General features: G+C 46.0%; 1 protein-coding gene across 2 annotated transcripts in view; it reads left to right on the top strand.

Moving 5' to 3' along the window:
• U2AF1L4 (U2 small nuclear RNA auxiliary factor 1 like 4) overlaps window positions 1-21239 on the top strand; it is a 131810-nt gene that overhangs the window by 9494 nt on the left and 101077 nt on the right. The window contains exons 3-4 of one of the 2 annotated variants that reach the window (XM_030213645.1): window positions 14654-14720; window positions 14910-14959. In XM_030213645.1, coding sequence (XP_030069505.1) covers window positions 14654-14720; window positions 14910-14959 — 117 coding nt within the window. Of the gene's footprint in view, window positions 1-14653; window positions 14721-14903; window positions 14960-21239 lie in introns of both variants that reach the window. The other variant, XM_030213644.1, reaches the window with a different exon arrangement.

The raw sequence follows: 21239 nt of genomic DNA, 5'->3' as shown, positions 1-21239 counted from the left end.
AAGCAAGGGACGAGCTTTTGACTGGCTCCAGCAGAGCACAGCCGACATCCAAGTGTCAGTGCCGGGCGACCTGCCGGTCGGAGGGAGGTTGAAAGTTTTTTCACCAAAGGTGGCCTCTCATAACCTCTGACCAGTGGGTTCTTCAAATAGTCCGGCAAGGATACACCCTCAATTTGGCCTCAAAACCTCCAAATTGTCCACCGGGAGCTCAGTCTTACAGCTTCCAACACAAGCAGGTACTTGCAGAGGAACTTTCCGCCCTTCTCAGCGCCAATGCGGTCGAGCCCGTGCCATCCGGGCAGGAAGGGCTGGGATTCTATTCCAGGTACTTCCTTGTGGAAAAGAAAACAGGGGGGATTGCTTCCCATCCTAGACCTAAGGGCCCTGAACAAATATCTGGTCAAGGAAATGTTCAGGATGCTTTCCTGGGCACCCTTCTTCCCATGATTCAGGAAAACGATTGGCTATGCTCTCTGGACTTGAAGGACGCCTACACTCACATCCCGATACTGCCAGCTCACAGACAGTATCTGCGATTTCAGCTGGGCACACGTCACTTCCAGTACTGTGTGCTGACCTTTGGGCTCGCCTCTGCGCCCAGAGTGTTCACGAAGTGCTTGGCTGTAGTAGCAGCGGCACTTCGCAGACTGGGAGTGCATGTGTTCCCTTATCTCGACGATTGGCTGGTGAAGAACACATCCGAGGCAGGAGCTCTACAGTCCATGCAGATGACTATTCGCCTCCTGGAGCTACTGGGGTTTGTGATAAATTATCCAAAGTCCCATCTTCTCCCACTGCAGAGACTCGAATTCATAGGAGCTCTGCTGGATTCTCGGACGGCTCGTGCCTATCTCCCAGAGGCGAGAGCCAACAACTTGTTGTCCCTCGTCTCGCGGGTGCGAGCGTCCCAGCAGATCACAGCTCGGCAGATGTTGAGGTTGTTGGGCCACATGGCCTCCACAGTTCCTGTGACTCCCACGGCCCGTCTCCACATGAGATCTGCTCAATGGACCCCAGCTTCCCAGTGGTTTCAGGCTGCTGGGGATCTAGAAGAAGTGATCCACCTGTCCATGAGTTTTCTCAACTCCCTGTATTGGTGGACGATTTGGTCCAATTTGACTCTGGGACGTCCTTTCCAAATTCCTCAGCCACAAAAAGTGCTGACTACGGATGCGTCTCTCCTGGGGTGGGGAGCTCATGTCGATGGGCTTCACACCCAAGGAAGCTGGTCCCTCCAGGAACGCGATCTGCAGATCAATCTCCTTGAGTTACGAGCGGTCTGGAACGCTCTGAAGGCTTTCAGAGATCGGCTGTCCCACCAAATTATCCAAATTCAGACAGACAACCAGGTTGCCATGTATTACATCAACAAGCAGGGGGGCACCGGATCTCGCCCCCTGTGTCAGGAAGCCGTCAGCATGTGGCTCTGGGCTTGCCGTCATGGCATGGTGCTCCAAGCCACATACCTGGCAGGCATAAACAACAGTCTGGCCGACAGGTTGAGCAGGATTATGCAACCTCACGAGTGGTCGCTCTACTCTCGAGTGGTGCGCCAGATCTTCCAAGTGTGGGGCACCCCCTTGGTAGATCTCTTCGCATCTCGAGCCCACAAGGTCCCTCAGTTCTGTTCCAGGCTTCAGGCCCACGGCAGACTGGCATCGGATGCCTTCCTCCTGGACTGGGGGGAAGGTCTACTGTATGCTTATCCTCCCTTACCTCTGGTCGGGAAGACTTTGTTGAAACTCAAGCAAGACCGAGGCACCATGATTCTGATTGCTCCCTTTTGGCCGCGTCAGATCTGGTTCCCTCTTCTTCTGGAGTTATCCTCCGAAGAACCGTGGAGATTGGAGTGTTTTTCGACCCTCATCACACAGGACGAAGGGGCGCTTCTGCATCCCAACCTCCAGTCTCTGGCTCTCACGGCCTGGATGTTTAGAGCGTAGACTTTGCCTCTTTGGGTCTGTCAGAGGGTGTCTCCCGCATCTTGCTTCCAGGAAAGATTCCACTAAGAGGAGATACTTCTTTCTATGGAGGAGGTTTGCCGTCTGGTGTGACAGCAAGGCCCTAGATCCTCGCTCTTGTCCTACACAGACCCTGCTTGAATACCTTCTGCACTTGTCTGAGTCTGGTCTCAAGACCAACTCTGTAAGGGTTCACCTTAGCGCAATCAGTGCATACCATTACCGTGTGGAAGGTAAGCCGATCTCAGGACAGCCTTTAGTTGTTCGCTTCATGAGAGGTTTGCTTTTGTCAAAGCCCCCTGTCAAACCTCCTACAGTGCCATGGGATCTCAATGTCGTTCTCACCCAGCTGATGAAACCTCCTTTTGAGCCACTGAATTCCTGCCATCTGAAGTACTTGACCTGGAAGGTCATTTTCTTGGTGGCAGTTACTTCAGCTCGTAGAGTCAGTGAGCTTCAGGCTCTGGTAGCCCAGGCCCCTTACACCAAATTTCATCATAACAGAGTAGTCCTCCGCACTCACCCTAAGTTCTTGCCAAAGGTTGTGTCAGAGTTCCATCTGAACCAGTCAATTGTCTTGCCAACATTCTTTCCCCGTCCTCATTCCTGCCCTGCTGAACGTCAGCTGCACACATTGGACTGCAAAAGAGCATTGGCCTTCTATCTGGAGCGGACACAGCCCAACAGACAGTCTGCCCAATTGTTTGTTTCTTTTGATCCCAACAGAAGGGGAGTGGCTGTGGGGAAACGCACCATATCCAATTGGCTAGCAGATTGCATTTCCTTCACTTACGTCCAGGCTGGGCTGGCTCTTGAGTGTCATGTCATGGCTCATAATGTTAGAGCCATGGCAGCGTCGGTAGCCCACTTGAAGTCAGCCACTATTGAAGAGATTTGCAAAGCTGCGACGTGGTCTTCTGTCCACACATTCACATCTCATTACTGCCTGCAGCAGGATACTCGACGCGACAGTCGGTTCGGGCAGTCAGTGCTTCAGAATCTGTTCGGGGTTTAGAATCTAACTTCACCCCCCTAGGCCCATGATTTTCTGTTCCAGGCTACACTCTCAGTTAGTTGGAAAAATTGTTAGGTCAATCTCAGTTATGTCCTCGCCATTGCGAGTTCCAATTGACCATGTTTGTTGTTTTGAGTGAGCCTGGGGGCTAGGGATACCCCATCAGTGAGAACAAGCAGCCTGCTTGTCCTCGGAGAAAGCGAATGCTACATACCTGTAGAAGGTATTCTCCGAGGACAGCAGGCTGATTGTTCTCACAAACCCGCCCGCCTCCCCTTTTGGAGTTGTGTCTTCCCTTCTCTTTGTCTTGCTACATATGAGGCTGGCCGGCACGAGCCAGTTTCGGGCAGGAAGACGGCCGCGCATGCGCTGTGCGCGGGCTAGCAAAGGCTTTTGCTAGTGAAGATTCCGATTGGAGGGGCTGCTGTGGACGTCACCCATCAGTGAGAACAATCAGCCTGCTGTCCTCGGAGAATACCTTCTACAGGTATGTAGCATTCGCTGTATGGCTGGAAAACTGGCTATCTAAAGAACTGGCACTAAGTTTCTATGGGCTCGTTAGTGATTGAGAGGGCCCACCGTGTGGGCCGGAAAATAGAGACTCAAAACAAGCCACGTGTTGTTGTGGCAAAGATTTTGAACTAAAGACATAAGCTAGAAATATTACAAGGATTCCGAGCCAAGCGAGATTCCCTGAAATACAAGAGGAAAAACATTTTGATCTTTCAGGATTTCTCCGCAGACGTACAGGAGCGGCGGAGACAGTACCATCCATTGTGTGCGGCCTTGGTTGCAAAAAAGATAAGTTTTGCGATGCAATACCCAGCAAGGCTGAGAGTACTGGTACAAGATACATGGCAGACCTTCAGTAAGATGACGGAAGCCAAGCAGTACCTAGTGGAACATAAGATACTGGACTCGTTGTAAGTTTCTGGTTTACAGACCAGTGAACATGGGGGACAAAAGGTTTGGTGTTTAAGTTTTAATTTTCTGTATTGTTGAATACTTTTACGGTTTCAAGGTTGGGGGGGCACCAGGTGCCACACGTAGTTTTCTTCTTTCCCTGAGCTTTAAGGGGATGGAGCGGGTTAGTTGGGGGGAGGGGAGGGGGAGGGTATTCCCGTAACTTTGTAATTCTTTACATGTTGAAGGGGATTTTAAGGTACACAGTAGAAGATGGATCAGGGTAGGAACTTGGGGTTCAGAATGTCCAAAAGGTTAAACTTAAAACAATAACGAATCAACTGACACAGTTTGTTCTGGATGGTCCTAGTGGAAGTGGTGAGACTGTAGTATGCCAGCCTGAATAAAATCATGGAATGTGGGGGGCATTAGTACTCCCATAAAAAGGGCAAAAATATTGCAAGCTTGAAAAAGACATAAAGCAGATATTGCCTGTCTGCAGGAAACGAGATTGAATGATATCGAACATGCTAAATTGTATAGGAGCTGGGTGGGAGAATGCCACTCCATAGCAGCGCAGGGGCGTAGGGGGGACCTGGCAATCTTGGTTAGGAAGGGACTTCCATGTAAAATTAAAGTGATGGCGCAAGGGGAACAGGGACGATATATAATTGTAAAGGTATGGCTGCAAGGATTAGAATTTATATTAGCACATTTATATGGCCCAAATGAGCATATCCCTTGTTTCCTCGATGGGTTGGCCAACATTTGCTTGCAATATAAGACTAAGGAATTAATAGTAGTAGGGTATTTTATCTTGGTCTCAGACCCACAACAAGTTCGACCTCTCCCCATTACTTAGGGCAGAGGTGTAAAGAGTTTGCTGCCTTTCAAAGATTGTTGGGCCTGGTAGACGCCTGGAGAGTGTTACACCCAAGCGAACGAGACTATACCCACAGGTCTAGAGCCCATGGTACACTTGCACGTTTAGACTATACACTGGTAGAGAGTTCCTTATTTGCTATGGTTAGGGCAGCAGAGGTGGAACCCGAGGAGATCTCGGATCACACCATAATTTGGCTAGATCTGGAGATGCCGGCAGATGAACAGGGAGGAGGGGGCTGGAGATTCCCAATGTATCTATATAAAGACCCACATTTTCAAGGATACTTACGCAGTAAGTGGGAAGAGTATCCATATATATAAAAGGCACCACCAACGTTCTAATGAAGCCTCACTTCCGTTTTGCATGGTGGTGTAGATATCCGGTTTCACGAATCACAACCACATCCACATTAGAGGGGCAGGAGTAAGGAGTAGGGAAACATGCGGAGCGTGTTTCCCTACTCCTCCCCCAGCCTACAAAGCAACCTTCACTGCCCCCCCCCCCCCCCAAACGAAACCCCGAACCCAAGCCCCTACCCCCCTCGCAGCATCACACAAGCCCCTCCCCCTGCCACATCAACAAATCCCCTAGGAGTGCCTCCAGAGATGACAGTCCCCCCCCACACCCCCTCTCCCAAGTCCCCACCGCTCCCCCCTCTCCCTCCGCCCAGCAACTTTCCCTCCAGTCCCGCCCACACATCCACCCAACAGACCTGCCATGCCGCTCCGATCTCTGCCCGAAGCTGCAGTACCGGACCAACAAAAACAACATCAGCTTCGTGTTCACAGCTCTGCAGCCGCTCCTCTCGCCTCACGTCGCTCCTACAGGGTCCTTCTCCAGGGGCACTGATGTCCAGGCTCGAGGACCGGCTGCACAGCCAACTGCCAGTCCTGATGGCCTCCTGCGGTGCCTCGCCTGCTTCGTTCAAACACCTGATGCTGGTTTTGTACCGCTGCACCGCCTCTGTGGATGGAGAGGGGGGAGCAGCGGCGGCGACTTGGTGAGGGGGACAGTGGCAGCGCAGACATCGGGGGGGGGGGGGGAGCGGTGCTAGCGCCCATTTCATTCCTCTCTGAAACGGGCCTTTCACGCTAGTATGGAGTATAATAGCGAATACGCACAATCATCCTTGTTTATTTTGGGCTGCCTCCAAGGTGGTGATAAGGGGAGACATTATCGCATATTGTAGTAGGAGGAAAAAGTGTAGAATGGCTAGTATTTTACAGTTGGAAAGGCAGCTTCAAAAAGCGAAGAGGAGATATATACATAGACCTAATCAGATAACTTCAGATGAACTAAAAATGATACAGGCAACATTGAATACCTTATTGCATGAGCAAGAGACTCGTTCCTCCCTCTACTATAAATACAGGTTGCAGAGATATGGGAATAAAACAGGCACCCTTTTGGCAAATGTTAGTAGAAATTGGGGAGGGTCTAGGGCGATACCTGCACTGAGGGATAAGCAAGGGAAACCTATCAATAGAGTAATAGAGAAATATTCAGTAAACATCTGTCCTATACGTTCTCTATATAGGACAGATGTTTACTGAATATTTCTCCGGTCTGTACTCGGCCTGACCACAAGCAACCAAACAGCAAATGCAAACACATTTGGAGGGGTTGAGTACAGTTAAGTTAACAGAAACAGAAGTGGAAAGCCTAAATGCCCCCCTGACCGTACTAGAGCTGCAACGGGCCATTAAATCCCAAAAATTCAGATCGGCTCCTGATCCAGAAGGGTTTACCGGGGAATATTATAAATTATTGCCACCAAACGCGCTTCTGGCAATGTTAGACTATGCTGTGATTAACCTAGGCCAATTCCCCAAGATTGCTAACGCGGCGTTGATCACCCTGATCCCTAAGCACAGGAAAGCACTGGACAGAGTAGAGTCTTATCGGCCAATATCGCTGTTAAATGTAGACATCAAGCTGCTTGCTAAAATATTGGCAGATATATTACCCAACCTTATAGGTCAAGAACAGGTAGGGTTTGTGAGACACAGACAAGCAACGCAAAACGTGCAGAGACTATTATTGGCCATAGCAGCCTGCTCAGAGCACTCCCTGCCCTGGTCGTCGCCTTAGATGCTGAAAAGGCGTTTGACCAGGTGCGGTGGGATTACCTATTCTGTACGTTGGAACACATAGGATTCACAGGATGGTATTTGCAAGCACTTAAAACGTTGTATTGTCATTCCACAGCAAGTTTATTGGTCAATGGACTGCGAGGAGAAGTGTTCGGAATAGTGAGGGGCACTAGGCAGGGATGTCCTCTCTCCCCCCTGCTTCTTGTAATATCTTTAGAGCCCCTATTGGACACACTAAAGAAGGAGGACAAAATTAGTGGTGTTCCCTTCGGGCCTCGATGTATTAAGGTGCTGGCATACGCGGATGATCTGTTACTGACTTTGACCAATCCAGAGCGATCAATAAAAGTATTATTAAATAGAATTGAGTACTTTGGGCAACTTTCGGGTTTCAAACTAAATTTATCCAAATCAGTTGCGTTGGATATTGGTCCTTGTAGGGGGAGAAGCTGGGGGGAAGGGTTCCCTTTTCAGTATGTGAAAGATCATATATGGTACCTAGGAGTAGAGATTCTGGCAGATCTAAATAATCTGTATGATCTTAATATCCAAAGGCTTCTGAGGGAGACCAAAGCTGGTTTAAAAGCGTGGACCGGGCTTCCTCTTTCTTTGCTGGGCCGTATCGCCTTATTTAGCATGATTATAGCCCCTAGGTGGCTGTACGTTTTACAATTGTTGCCTTTATATATATGAAAAGTAAGGATGAACGAAAGTTGAAAGCTATGATACAGGGGTTCCTTTGGCGGGACAAAAAAGCCTGTCTTGCGGTAACAACGCTCTGTGTTCCGGTGGAGTATGGTGGAATGGGACTGCTGAGCATACGGTGCCTAAATATAGCTAGCGGTATGAGGACAATTAATGACTGGTTTCGAGGTACACAAGATTTCACTGATACTCCACTGGAACTTGAGCTCACTGAGGGGGTCCACTTCAGTAACTTTTTGCACTCTTCTGGGGCTCCTATACCAATATTCTGAAATACTCAGGGATTATGCCGTTTGCGGTGGCGGTCTGGAGATGGATTTGCCGACTCCACCATTTTTCTCCAAAAGTGACTCCCTACTTCCCGATTTGTGACAATACCGCTTTTATCCCGGGACAAATTTACACAGTGTTCCGCAGGTGGAAGAAGCAGGGAATGGAGTACCTGCTGCAGGTGGTTAATAGGGAAGGCCACATAAAGTCTTTTGCTGATCTGCAAACAGAGTAAGGAATACCTCAAAAAGATTGGTTCTTCTATGAACAATTGAAACACTAGAGGGCTCATTTTCAAAGCACTTAGCCTTCCAAAGTTCCATAGAAACCTATGGAATTTTGGAAGGCTAAGTGCTTTGAAAATATGCCTCTATGTGACCTCATTGTCTTGGGAGTTGCTCGCGGAGGATGTGCAGGAAGAACTCTCATTGGCATTCTCCCTGGTGGCCCAGCAAAAGGTGCCTCTATCCTTTCACCACCAGCATATAAAGGACACGGCAGAGGAGTTGGACTATACACGTTTGTCCCAACAATGGACAGCAGACCTCAATATTGAAGTCAGTATAACCCAGATTAGGACTCACGTATTGTCAATCAGGTGAATATCCTACCAAGCTGTACACTGGGAATTACAATACAAATTTGCATTGCGCTTATATGTGCCTCCTAAGCGAGCATTCTACATGGGCCTTTCCCCTTGGGGAGAATGCACGAAGTGTAGAGCAGAGGGAGCAGATTTGGGGCACATGTTTTGGCTGTGTACAGAGGTAGAGAAATTGTGGAAAGCTGTGATAGAATATGGTAACATAATCTGGCGACAGTGTTGGACTTATCATTCAGCCCTTTTGTTTGGGCAACTAACAGTAAGCTGCCCCACGGCCAAAGGTTTTACATCATTTGCTCAGTGAGCTATAGTCGTGGGCAAGCAAGTAATACTAACAGAGTGGCTATCAATGAGAGGCCCGACCTTGCAGCAGTGGAGAGCATGGATGTTGATGATGCTACGCTTTGAAAGGACGAGAATATCAGATATCAACTCGCAAATTGGAGAACAATTTCAATCGAGGTGGGCACCCTTTTAGAACACTCTGACCCCGTCAGCCCGAAGTTACCTACTGAACTTGTAAAGGACATAATACAAGTTGAAAGACTGTTGGGAATAGGAAAAGGGGGGGGGGGATGGGAAGGAATTGGGGGGAGGGAAGAATTTGGGGGTTAAAACAAAAATTGTTGATGATTAGTTGATTTGATTGCTCTATATGTTTATGCCTGCGGTGTTTGTCTCATCAATAAAAATGATTTAAATATACACCACTTGTTTTGGATCTGGATATTGTAAAAGTAGAAAACATCTAGATCCAGGCGTAATATTTCTATGTGATAATCGTATCAGACTTACCATATACTGCGTGTACTTCACCGGGCACAATTCGAAAAACAAGGCAACAAAGCTTAAAGACAACTTACGCTTGCATTGTTAACAAATGCAACTCTTATCAATAATGGAGAAATTCTATAGAAACCCTAAATATTAATCACACAGTGCTATTTAATAAAGTTTGAAGTTTTCTTGAACACTACATCCTTACAGCCTAGGTAAATAATGTTACAATAAGCGATGTGCGACAGCACAATTGCTTGCACAATCGATCTAAACACTTCCAACATAAAACTTGATCTTAACAGTGTAGCTTCCACAGTGCAATAAACACCTTATGGGCTACTGCCTTCACCTGCTCTTCAAATGAGAGATATTTATCAAACAACTGAGACAGAACATTCTACTTGACCCTGGGGTTGACTGCAAAGAGCTTGAAAAAGACGCCACCAAAAATGGTTAATTTTACCTGCCCCGGGCAAACCAACTTCAACTGGCATAACAAGAGAGGGAGAGCCATGCTGAACAGATGCCAGTTCTGCCCCCGAAGCAGATGTCTAAATTTGCCTCATGTGTTCACCCAAAGCACACCTTTCCTTTTTCATGTACTGTTACCATTAAGGCTTATGAACAAAACTCAGAGGAAAAATTCATGAAGGAACCTCAGGATCGTAGAATGAAGGCTTGCTTCAACAAAGATTACAAAGTCTCTGTTTCAACCTTTTTTTAATTTGGTCACTTCCTATTTGGCTGACACTCTATGACTTAATTAGGACCTCAGCCATGAATATGGTTGCGGCTCACTGTTGTGTATGGCTCCACAGTTGATCAGCAGATATTGCATCTAAGGCTAAACTTTGCCTTTTAAAGGAAGTTTACGGTTTTTTTTGTGAAGCTTTAGAGAAGTTGGTAAAGACTTTTTCAGAATCCAAGGTATCTAGGTTACTGGAAGATCAGCCTAAGTCCTCTGTAACTAGAGGATTCTCTGGTAGAGGTCATTGTACAGAGGTTGGAGGATATAGATTGGGCAAATTAAGTTCTATTTGAAGGGTGACATTTCCCTTCAGAAGGCAATCCTTTCGAGGTTTCTGTATAGGTGGCAGGGGGTTCCCTGCATCTGCAATGAGGAATTCCAAAGGTTAAGTACATAAGTATTGCCATATTGGGACAGACTGAAGGTCCATCAAGCCCAGCATCCTGTTTCCAGTAGTGGCCAATCCAGGTTACAAGTACCTTGTAAGAGCCCAAAAGAGTACAATACATTTTATGTTGCTTATCCTAGAAATAAGCAGTGGATTTAACTGCTTTTACTACATTCCCTGGCAATGAATTCGAGAGTTTAATTAAACGCTGAGTGAAGAAATATTTTCTCCAATTCGTTTTAAATTTACTACTTTGTAGCTTCATTGTGTGCCCCCTAGTACTAGTATTTTGGAAAGAGTAAACAAGCAATTCACATCTATCCTTCTCCACCCATTTTATAGATCTCTATCATATTTCCATCATCTGTCTTTTCTCCAAGCTGAAGAGCCCTAGCTCTTAATTTAAAGGCTCCTACATAGCTACTGCCTCACTTCTGGCATTGGACTGACTGATGCTCTGCAGATGTCTAGGTAATTTCTGGGGTGGCGCATGAAGTACATATCAGAGGCCCCTTAGCATGGCCATTCCCACTTTAGCTCCCAGTGAGTTATAATCCTGTTTGTCATATATCCAATCCTTTAAAGACTGCAGCAGGCAAACCTAATTATACTTCCCCTAATCTTTTATTCAGAGTTGTTAGAAGTTGTTAAATCGCATACAGTCTCTGTGAGAAATTATAGGACCTTACAATATCATAAGTCTGGGCATCCAAATGGCAGATGAAATTTAGTGTGAACAAGTACAAAGTGATGCATATTGGGAAAAGTAACCTACATTATAGCTAAACGATGCTAAGTTCCTTATTAGGAGTCACTAGTCAAGAAAAGGATCTAGGTGTCAGGGATGTTTTTCTATTGTCGAACTCAGTGTGTGGCAGCAGCAATAAAAAAGGAAACATTATTAGGAATTTATCAGTATTGTATACAGTTCTGGTTGCTCTATCTCAAAAAAGATATAGCAGAATTAGAAAAGGTATGTACAGAGAAGGGTGACCAGAATGATTAAGGAGATGGAAGAAGTCTCATTTGAGGAAAGGCTGGGGAGTTTGGGCCTCTTCAGTTTGGAGAACAGCAGAGGGGAGATAAAATAGAATCCTGAATAGGGCAGAGCTGCCAGAGGCTCCCGATTTTTGATGGGGAGATTTTTAGTACATGCCCCCAATCCTGCCCCATTCTTTATTGGCTCTGCCCACTACCTCATGGCTCCAACCCTGTGGCACACCTCCATCCCATGGCCATTCCAGAAAATATTGTTTATAGTGGAGCCTATTTTATTTACACCAGTGATAGCAGGGATGGGTAAGAAAGAGAGTTTCAGTTCACTCTATTACACCCCCTATCCAGCATCTATTCCCCCAAAGGACATAACGCGAGGGGGCCTTGGCCCCCTCACTTAGAGCTTAAGCCTTCTCCAAAATTGTGGCACTGGTTTATTATCAACCAGATAAAGATGAGTTTTCAGTTTTGGCACAGTATAAGTCATCACAAAAACAAAATATAAGAAAACCAATGGACTGCATTAGGGGCTTATAGCCCATTGAGTTATGTTTAAACATAAGAGATCTGCATGAAACAGAATATTTATTTTTATTTTGACTTATAAAACCACTTGTCCCTGAAACATGTTCAAAACAGAATAATCAATTTGTGAATCTAAAATGTAAACTTCTACAAAACAGATGCAGATGTAATTCCATGTGCTCCAATGAAAGTAGAGTTTAATTTTGCTTCCATTTAATTTCAGTATATGCCATCTTTATAACTCCAGGCTTCCCAAGGCAGATTACAACAGTTAAGATGAACCCATCAAGAAACAGGATATCTTCACTGAAATTCGGCCATCTGTATTGCATAGAACAGTGTAGAAAAATGAGCACAAAATACAGTTTATAACTGCCGTTTCTCTACCAACTGCAATAACTTTTTAAGCTGTTTTAGTGATATTCAATTGTTATTTCTCCCCTCTTCCTCCCTCAACCTTCTTCCCCTGAGTCTACCTTTAATTTGTTTCAAAATTTGCCGGCGGTGGCAGCAATTCCCAGGCACTGCCCTGCAGCCAACTGACATCTTCTCTTTCTGCTGTGTGGCCCGCTCCAGCGGAAACAGGAAGTTACCTCAGAGAGGGCGGGCCACCGCAGAAGAGAGAGAATGTCTGTCTGGTGGCAGGGCAGCACCTGTGAATCGCTGCCACTGCCCGGCAAGTTTTGAAACAAAGGTAGCACTCAGGGGAAGAGGGTTGAGGGAGGGAAGAAGGAAAAGAGAAGATGCCAGTCTGCAGGGGGTGGTGTTATGACCTGGTTTTACAGCCTGCCTCACTGACACAGACTACTCAGTAATTACTGTGGATTCTTTTGGATTTGTATTAGGTAAATGAGACTTTTATTATAGGTTCTAAGATACACAATGATTAAGATATATACAATGATTAAGCCATATAACTGAAAAGAAACAATACCTATAAACAATCATTACATCACTGGCCATACATCCAAGCAATGCTAGTAGTTTCTAGACCAGGAAAAGCAATATACGTACACTATGCATATGTCACTGGTCCTTACATCATCCAGGCTCTTATCAGCTTGGGGGGGGGGGGGGGGGGCTGTTCACAGCAAAAGCTAGGAGTTCCTTTGACCGGGAAATATGGTTCTCTGTGCAGTATGTACGTTACAGACTAGCTCCCCAATTTCACTGACAAACTCCCTTTTTTATTAGGCTTAGAACTCATGTTCAGAGCTAAGGAAAATTACAGAATGCTTGAGAATTTCTCTGTTTAGGTAAACAAGCCATACTGTGGGAATGTGGTCACATGTTTCTCAGTCCAGGTGGCCAGTCTGAACTCGAAACAGGCTCCACCCCCCTCTTTCACATACCAAATTAATTAGAGCTGTGTCTTATCTTCTTTTTCACACAGTACAGAATAACAGTCATTTTAATGAGCGCGTGCACTGCTGGTCACTTAAATAGAGTTGAAAGCAATCTCTAAAATCCTTCCCTTACATGGGGGGAAGTTACGGCGGCGGGAAGGGAAAGATGCCGAAGGAATTCGGCAGACTTGGTGCCACACAGGACTGCCCCTATCAGCAGGAGACTTTCCTGCTTTGGCGGAAGTGTGGGAGACTTGGCAGATCTGATAGGGTGGAATACTTAAATGTGAATTGTTTTAATCTTTTTTTAAAATGTACAAAGACTAGAACATACAATAAAGTTACTATGTAGTATATTTAAAACAAATCGGTGAGTATATCTTTTTTTTCACCCAACATAGTTAAGCTGTCGAACTCATTGCTGGAGGATGTGGTAAAAGCAGTTAGCATAGCTTGGTTTAAAAAAGGTTTGGACAAATTATTGGAGGTAAAGTCCACAGACCATTATTAAGGTAGATTAAGATATTAACGTAGTAGATGATGGCAGATAAAGACCTGTATGGTCCATCCAGTCTGCCCAATAAGATTAACTCATTATTATATGGTATGAAGTGTATACCTGAAGATACTGGATTTTATAGGTAATGTGATGGGTTACAGGTAGCCAATGTTTCTTCTTAAGGAGAGGAGTTATATGATTTGTGAATAATTCTTACTGTTCACTTGATCATTGTTTTACTTCAGTTTTGAATGTGATGAAAGACACTGTTGTTGAGAAATTTGTGGAGATAGTTAACAAATCTTTGTCCGAGGGTTCTGTTCCTTACGCTTTGAAATTAGCAACTGTTAGATCGCTTCTAAAGAATCAGTTTGTTAGAGTAAATCAAGTTGAGAACTATAGATGAATTTCCTCATTGCCGTTTTTGGCAAAGGTCTTGTAAAGAGTTGTATATGATCAATTAGTGGATTTTTTAGATGCTCAAGACATTTTGGACATAAACCAATTTGGTTTTTGTAGACTTCACGGTACAGAAACCTTATTTCTTTCATTTGTTGAGACCATCAGAGATGGGTTTGATCATGATGATCATTTTCTCCTTGTGAGTTCAGACCTCAGAAAAGCCACTGCTTATCCCTGAGGGTAAGTAGTATGAAATCTTGCTACTTTTTGGATCCTAGGTACTTGTGAACTGGATTGACCTCTGTTGGAAACAGGATGCTGGGCTAGATGAACATTTGGACTGACCCATAATGGCAGTTCTTATGTTTGTTTTGACCATTTTAGTTAGTGACATCTGTGTTCATTGTCCTGTCTCTCCTCTGAAAGCATCAGCTACTGGTCTTGCCTTATTACTGACCAGGATGTCTTTAATTTGTGTCACGCCTTTGTTCTGCTATCTGATTCTTCCCTCACCGATATTCCTCTCTTTTAGACCATTGTGCTGCTGAACCTGTACCAGAACCCCCAGAACACAGCACAAACTGCAGATGGCTCTCACAGTAAGTACTTGAAGGATTATCCCTCCTAACCTACTGTAAAGGGACATTACTGGGAGGAAATGTGAATCTTAGTTTTCTTGCTCTGAGAAGAGATTTTGTATAGTGCTGATATATTTTAGCAGTGGAGAGACAGAATTTGTCGTGGGTTGAGGCTTTATCTCTATCTGTCTTTGCCCCCCTCTGTCCTAGGCCATGTCAGCGATGTGGAGGTGCAGGAACATTATGACAACTTCTTTGAGGTGAGGCGAAATGCATTAATCATTCCTGTGTGCTGGAGAAGGGGAGCAGGTAGGATGAGGAAGAGAAGTGCTTTTGGGTCTCCTGCTTGAAAACACTTACTGTGATTCTTTCAAGCGCTATAGTATCAGTGCAGGTGGGAAGAATCAAACTCAGCCGATACTTTCAAACACTAAATATGTGGAGGTCTTTTGTAGCATCATCATTGGCTCTTTGCGCTTCCAGAAATAAAAAATAAAAAAATTTGAGCGCAATGGTGAGTGAAATCACTTTTACTTAGTATCCACGTGAGTGTTAAAAGGCAAGATTGGGAATTTCACTTCCTTCAGTATATCTTTCTCTTGTTTATGAGATTCTTCTCTTGTATAATAAGCTTTTTATCCCAAGATGATGAAGTTAAAGCCCTTGTAGACATTGTTTGAGCTACATTCAGGGGAGGCAGTTAGTAAGCAGTCAGTTTCCCTGGGTGAAAAAACCTTTTACCCACAGATATCACTTTGAAACTTGCTCGTGTAAGCATTCAATGCTGTATACCACTCTTTCAAAAAGCAGAGCAGCCAATATCCAATACAAGTTCTTATTCAGCGATGGTGAAATTCACAAATCATATGCATATCGGTCCTTGTGTTATACATGTTACTAGTAAAAGAGGCCCGTTTTCAACAGAAAGGAAACGGGCGCTAGCAAGGTTCCAGGGCCCCCTCCCCCTTGTCTCAGGACTCCCCCCTCCGATTTCCACCACCCAGCGCCTCCCTCCCTTTGTCTGTGGCCTCCGAGTGCAAGGAAACCGTGTACGGGTGCCCCAGCCCTTCGTACGTGGCAGCTGCTGTTTAAAACGTTTTACCTCCTGCTCGGCCAGCAACACTCAAGTCCAGCAAGTACAGACGCCACTTCAGACAGGCTGTGGTTCACTGTTCCTCTGGTCCCGCCCTCATTTTTTGTTTGCGGAAGGGCGGGACCAGAGGAACAGCAAACCACAGCCTGTCTGAAGCGGCGTCTGTACTTGCTGGACTTGAGTGTTGCCGGACGAGCAGGAGGTAAAACTTTTAAACAGCAGCTCCCACGTACGAAGGGCTGTGGCACCCGTACACGTCGTCCTTGCAGTCGGAGGCCACAGAGACAGAGGGAGGCGCTGGGCGGCGGAAATGGGAGGAGAGGGGGGCGTGGAACTTGAACGGCAGTGGGGCCGTCACAGCCCGTGGAACTCGGACAACGGGGAGGGAGGGAGGTAGGTAGGTTGGGGATCATGGAACTCGGGGGGGGGGGGGGGGGAATTGGTTACTCACCTCCGGTGGCTGCTGCTGGGTTCCCTTCCCTCTCACTTCCCATTGGTCCGCCCTGTGACGTCATCCCCAGGGTGAACCAATAGGAACTGTGTTACGAACCCAGGCAGCCAGACAGAAATGGAGAGGTCCAAATTGTATAAGATATTTATTGCAGCACAGATCTGAAAGTTACATCTTAAGACTGAAGTGTTTGTTTGTACCCCTGTCAAAGCTTCTCTCTCCTTTATCATGGTGGAGAGGGATATCCATTTGTGACATACTGACTTGGGTGTCCATATTCTGAGTTGGACATCTTTTCTAAAATGCCGCTCTATGCTAATAAGTTGTTTTTTTTTGTCAAGCAAATTTATGTTCCTGACAAAAAAAAAAACTTATTAGCATACAGCAGTGTTTCTGGTCTATACAAGGTGTTAATTTTGGCCATGTATATTCAGAGAGTTAAACCTGGGCCTGCTTATTATCAAAGAAGAGACTCCAAGCCTTAATCCTATTCTTCATTTAATACAGTTGATGCCAACATAACAATAGTATTTGTATACTGCTATAACTGCAAAATTCTAAGCAATTCACAACACTTAATGCCTTAGCGTCCCTCTGGACTGGCCCAGTGATTGACTGATGGGTTGTGCACACCTTCCAGCAGGTGGAGACTGAGACTTCTGACTCAACTGAGATAGCCAATAAGAGCCCTTGCTAGATAGAAGAACCCAGTATTCTCCAGCAGGTGAAAGGAAGGTGGTGAGCCCTGTCAGTCTCCCTTCTTTCTCCTTTTTCTCTCTGTGTTTAAAAAAAAGGGGGGGGGGGGGGACACTAACATTCCTTTTTATCTGTTCACCTATTGTTGGGAACCTAGTTGAGGTAGTGGTCCGTGGGGGCCTTGGGTTATTAGATTGTAAGCTCTTTGAGCAGGGACTGTCTTTCTTCTATGTTTGTGCAGCGCTGCGTATGCCTTGTAGCGCTATAGAAATGCTAAATAGTAGTAGTAGTAGTACCTTGGGGGTGTTACACCCGGGCAGCTGGGTCTCTCCCCCCCAGTCCTCCCTGTTCTTTGTTGGCTCACTTTGTGGGTCTTCTAGTGGCTCAGACTCTTCGGGGGGAAGAGATTCTGATCTTGGGAGAGGCAGCCGCATTTATTTTGGTTCAAAAAAAAAAAATCTCTGCGGGGCAGACTGATTTGTGAGCAGGCAGAACAGCTCTTCTCTCCCTGCTAGCTTCAGTGCTTCACAGCCCTCTCAGCCAGCCAGTAACAAGTAAAAAAAAAAAAAAAAAAAAAGGTGCTTTTAGGAGCAGCGAGTGTACAGAGTGTGCTGAAGCTGTCTGGCCGGGATGGCCGAGAAGCTCAAGCGCTGCTCGATGTGGCAGCGCCACAGCGTCGACAGAAGTGGCCGTTGCAAGTTATGAACCACCCTAGATACCATGTCGGACCCGGGTCCTTCGGCGGCGGAATTGCCTCTATCAGGGAGCTGATTTGGTGGTTCTCTCTGATGTTCCTGCAGTTCCCGTTTTGGTGGGAACCGCCGCCATTTTGGCTTCTTCAGCTGAACAGCCGGTCTCCTGTTCATTCTCAGTCTCCTGGAGTTTCTCTTCTTGCCTGACCAATTTACTTCAATTCTTCGAAGGAGTAAACAAACATGTGGACAAAGGGGAGCCGGTTGATATTGTATATCTGGATTTTCAAAAGGCGTTTCACAAGGTACCTCATGAAAGGCTACAGAGGAAATTGGAGGGTCATGGGATAGGAGGAAAAGTCCTATTGTGGATTAAAAACTTGGTTGAAGGGTAGGAAACAGAGAGTGGGGTTAAATGGGCAGTATTCACAATGGAGAAGGGTAGTTAGTGGGGTTCCTCAGGGGTCTGTGCTAGGATCGCTGCTTTTTAATATATTTATAAATGATTTAGAGATGGGAGTAACTAACGAGGTAATTACATTTGCTGATGACACAAAGTTATTCAAAGTCGTTAACTCGCGACAGGATTGTGAAAAATTACAGAAGGACCTTGCGAGACTGGGAGACTGGGCGGCTAGATGACGTTTAATGTGAGCAAGTGCAAGGTGATGCATGTGGGGAAAAAAGAACCCGAATTATAGCTACGTCATGCAAGGTTCCACATTAGGAGTTGCGGACCAAGAAAGGGATCTGGGTGTCGTCGTCGATATTACACTGAAACCTTCTGCTCAGTGTGCTGCTGCGGCTCGGAAAGCAAATAGAATGTTGGGTATTATTAGGAAAGGTATGGAAAACAGGTGTGAGGATGTTATAATGCCGTTGTATCGCTCCATGGTGCGACCGCGCCTTGAGTATTGTGTTCAATTCTGGTCGCCGCATCTCAAGAACTTGACTCTCTTGGTGGTTTTTCTGGTGACTATGGCTTCAGCTAGGATAGTTTCGGAGTTGCAGGCCCTTTCTTGTCAGTCGCCATCCTTGCAGTTCACGAAGGACCGGGTGGTTTTGCGGCCGGTTCCCTCCTTCCTTCCCAAGTTGCATTTTCATGTTTTGCAGTCTGTGACTTTGCCCGTCCTGGGGTCTTCTCAGGTTCGGAGGAGCAGCGCTGCCTCAAGTGTCTGGATGTTAGAAGGACGCTCAAGTTCTAGTTGAGGCTCATGGAAGAGTTTCAGCAGATGGATCGCTTGTTTGTCCTTATTGGAGGAGCACAGAAGGGGCTAGCAGCTTCTAAGCCCACCATTTCTCATTGTCTCAAGGAGATGATCGCTTCTGCTTATCTTTTGGCAGGCAATCCAGCTCCAATGGGAGTTAAGACTCACTGTACCAGAGGTCAGGCTGCTTCTTGGGCCGAGTGGTGTTTGGTCCGTCCGCTGGAGATATGCGGAGCTGCGACTTGGTCATTGTTGCATTCTTTTTCCAAGCGTTACAGGTTGGATGTGCAGGGTCATCAGGATACAGTGTTTGGGGCACAGGTGCTTAAAGCAAGGTTGCTGAGGTCCCGCCCATAACTTCACTGCTTTGTTACTTCTCATCAGTCAATCACTGGGCCAGTCCGGAGGGACGCTAAGGAAGGAGAAATTAGGCCTTACCTGCTAATTTGCTTTCCTTTAGTCCCTCTGGACCGGCCTAGATCCCTCCCGGTCATCAGTTTGTTTCTATGTTTATATATAGGTATGTTAGTCCTTTCGAGGAGAGCTGTGTTGTCAGTTTACACTTCTTTTGTTGTCCAAAAAAAAAAAAAGTAGCATTTGTTCCATACTTAGATGCATTCTCCAGCTATGCCTTGGTGCCTACGGAGAGTAAGGCACCTTATGCGTGTTTTATGTTACTGGCTGCTCAGGTTCCTGTGTGAACAGAGTGTAGCTTTCTTCCTTCTGCTTTGGTATTGTATACTGGATTTTTCTATCTAGTAAGGGCTCTTATTGGCTGTCTCAGATGAGTCAGAAGTCTGTCTCCACCAGCTGGAAGGTGTGCACAACCCATCAGTCAATCACTAGTCCGGTCCGGAGGGACTAAAGGAAAGCAAATTAGCAGGTAAGGCCTAATTTCTCCTTAAGAAGCAAGGACAATTTAGTCACAGTTTTTTTTTTTTTTTTTTAATGTTTATTTATATTTATTGAACATACACATATCGCACAGAAATAATTGTAAACAAACAGTATCACCACTTCCATCTGCAACATCAACATTGGTTTTTGTTTTGTTTTTATTACTCTGTAATCCCCTTATATGCCCCTTACCCCCTCCCCCTCCCTCTACCCCCTTCCTCCCTCTTAGTTAATTGACAAGGCAGGGTCTGGCTGCGCCGACCACTCAATATATGAGTCCCATATTCGATGATACACTATCAGGCAACCTTGTCGCATCGCCGTTAGCTTAGACATTAGGTGAATGTAGTCCAGTTTCCTTATAACAGTCCTGAGTCCCGGCAGAGTTTGTTGTTTCCATGCCGCTGCCAACACCAACTTACCAGCCACCAATATCTGGGTGGCCAGCTGATACACATACTTTTTGGACCCCTCGGGTCGCATATGCAGAAGGCAAAAGTCCATTGTCATAGGAAAGTTTGATTTCGTTATGCTTATAATCAACTTCACCACTCCTGTCCAGTATTGTTGAGCATGAGGACAGGCCCACCATATATGAGCCATATCTCCTATCATTTCACATTGACGCCAACAGAGAGCCGACCCCCCTTTAAACATTTTAGCTAATCTCTGTGGTGTGTAATACCAGCTATATAATATTTTGTAGCCATTTTCTACAAGAGCATTAGAGATTGACACCTTAAGCAACGAAACAAACACTCGTTCCCATACTGAGTATTCATAAGAGACCCCCCAGTATTTTTTCCCATTTATGTGTATAATATAGAATTGGTTGTGTTTGTAATAAAAGCGCTTTATATAGCCTAGAGATTCCCCCTCTACCCCCTCCACCAGCCATAGCCCTCTCTAATTGCGTTTCTTCCAAACTCAACTCTTCCTTTGCTCGCCTCAAAATGTAATCCCTTAGTTGGCTATATTGAAATGCATTAGACGTGGGGATCCCATATTCCTCTTGCACTTCTGCAAAGGTTAGTATTTCCCCCTCCTCCCACATCTGCCCCAACTCCCATAAGCCTCCCCGCTCCCAGTTCCTATAACGCGAATCCAAAGATCCCGGTGTGAATCCTGGTGCATGACGTATTGCGGTATGTAAAAAGTGTGTGCGTCCTCGAAAGAATCTACTACGAATGTTATTCCAGGTTGTGAGTGGCCACCGAATAATCGGCGGCACTTCTTTTATTATCTCTCTGATCTCTCGTTCAGAGAGCCAAGGGATAACCCTCAAGGGGTGCGAGTCGCACCAAGTCTGCTCCATAGCCTTCCAAGCCTTCCCACCTCCCTGCAACCACTCTGCTAAAATGCGAAGGTGAGCCGCCTGATAGTAAAGCAAAAACGAGGGCACCCCCATACCCCCATGTACTCTCGGCTGATGCATCACTGACCGACGCACCCGTGGCGGCTTCCTTTTCCATATGAAGGAGAAGACTCTGCGCTGCAAACCCT

The sequence above is a fragment of the Microcaecilia unicolor genome, chromosome 8 (genome assembly GCF_901765095.1).
Source record: "Microcaecilia unicolor chromosome 8, aMicUni1.1, whole genome shotgun sequence".
Lineage (NCBI taxonomy): Eukaryota > Metazoa > Chordata > Amphibia > Gymnophiona > Siphonopidae > Microcaecilia > Microcaecilia unicolor.
This window is presented reverse-complemented; position numbering and strand designations above follow the sequence as displayed.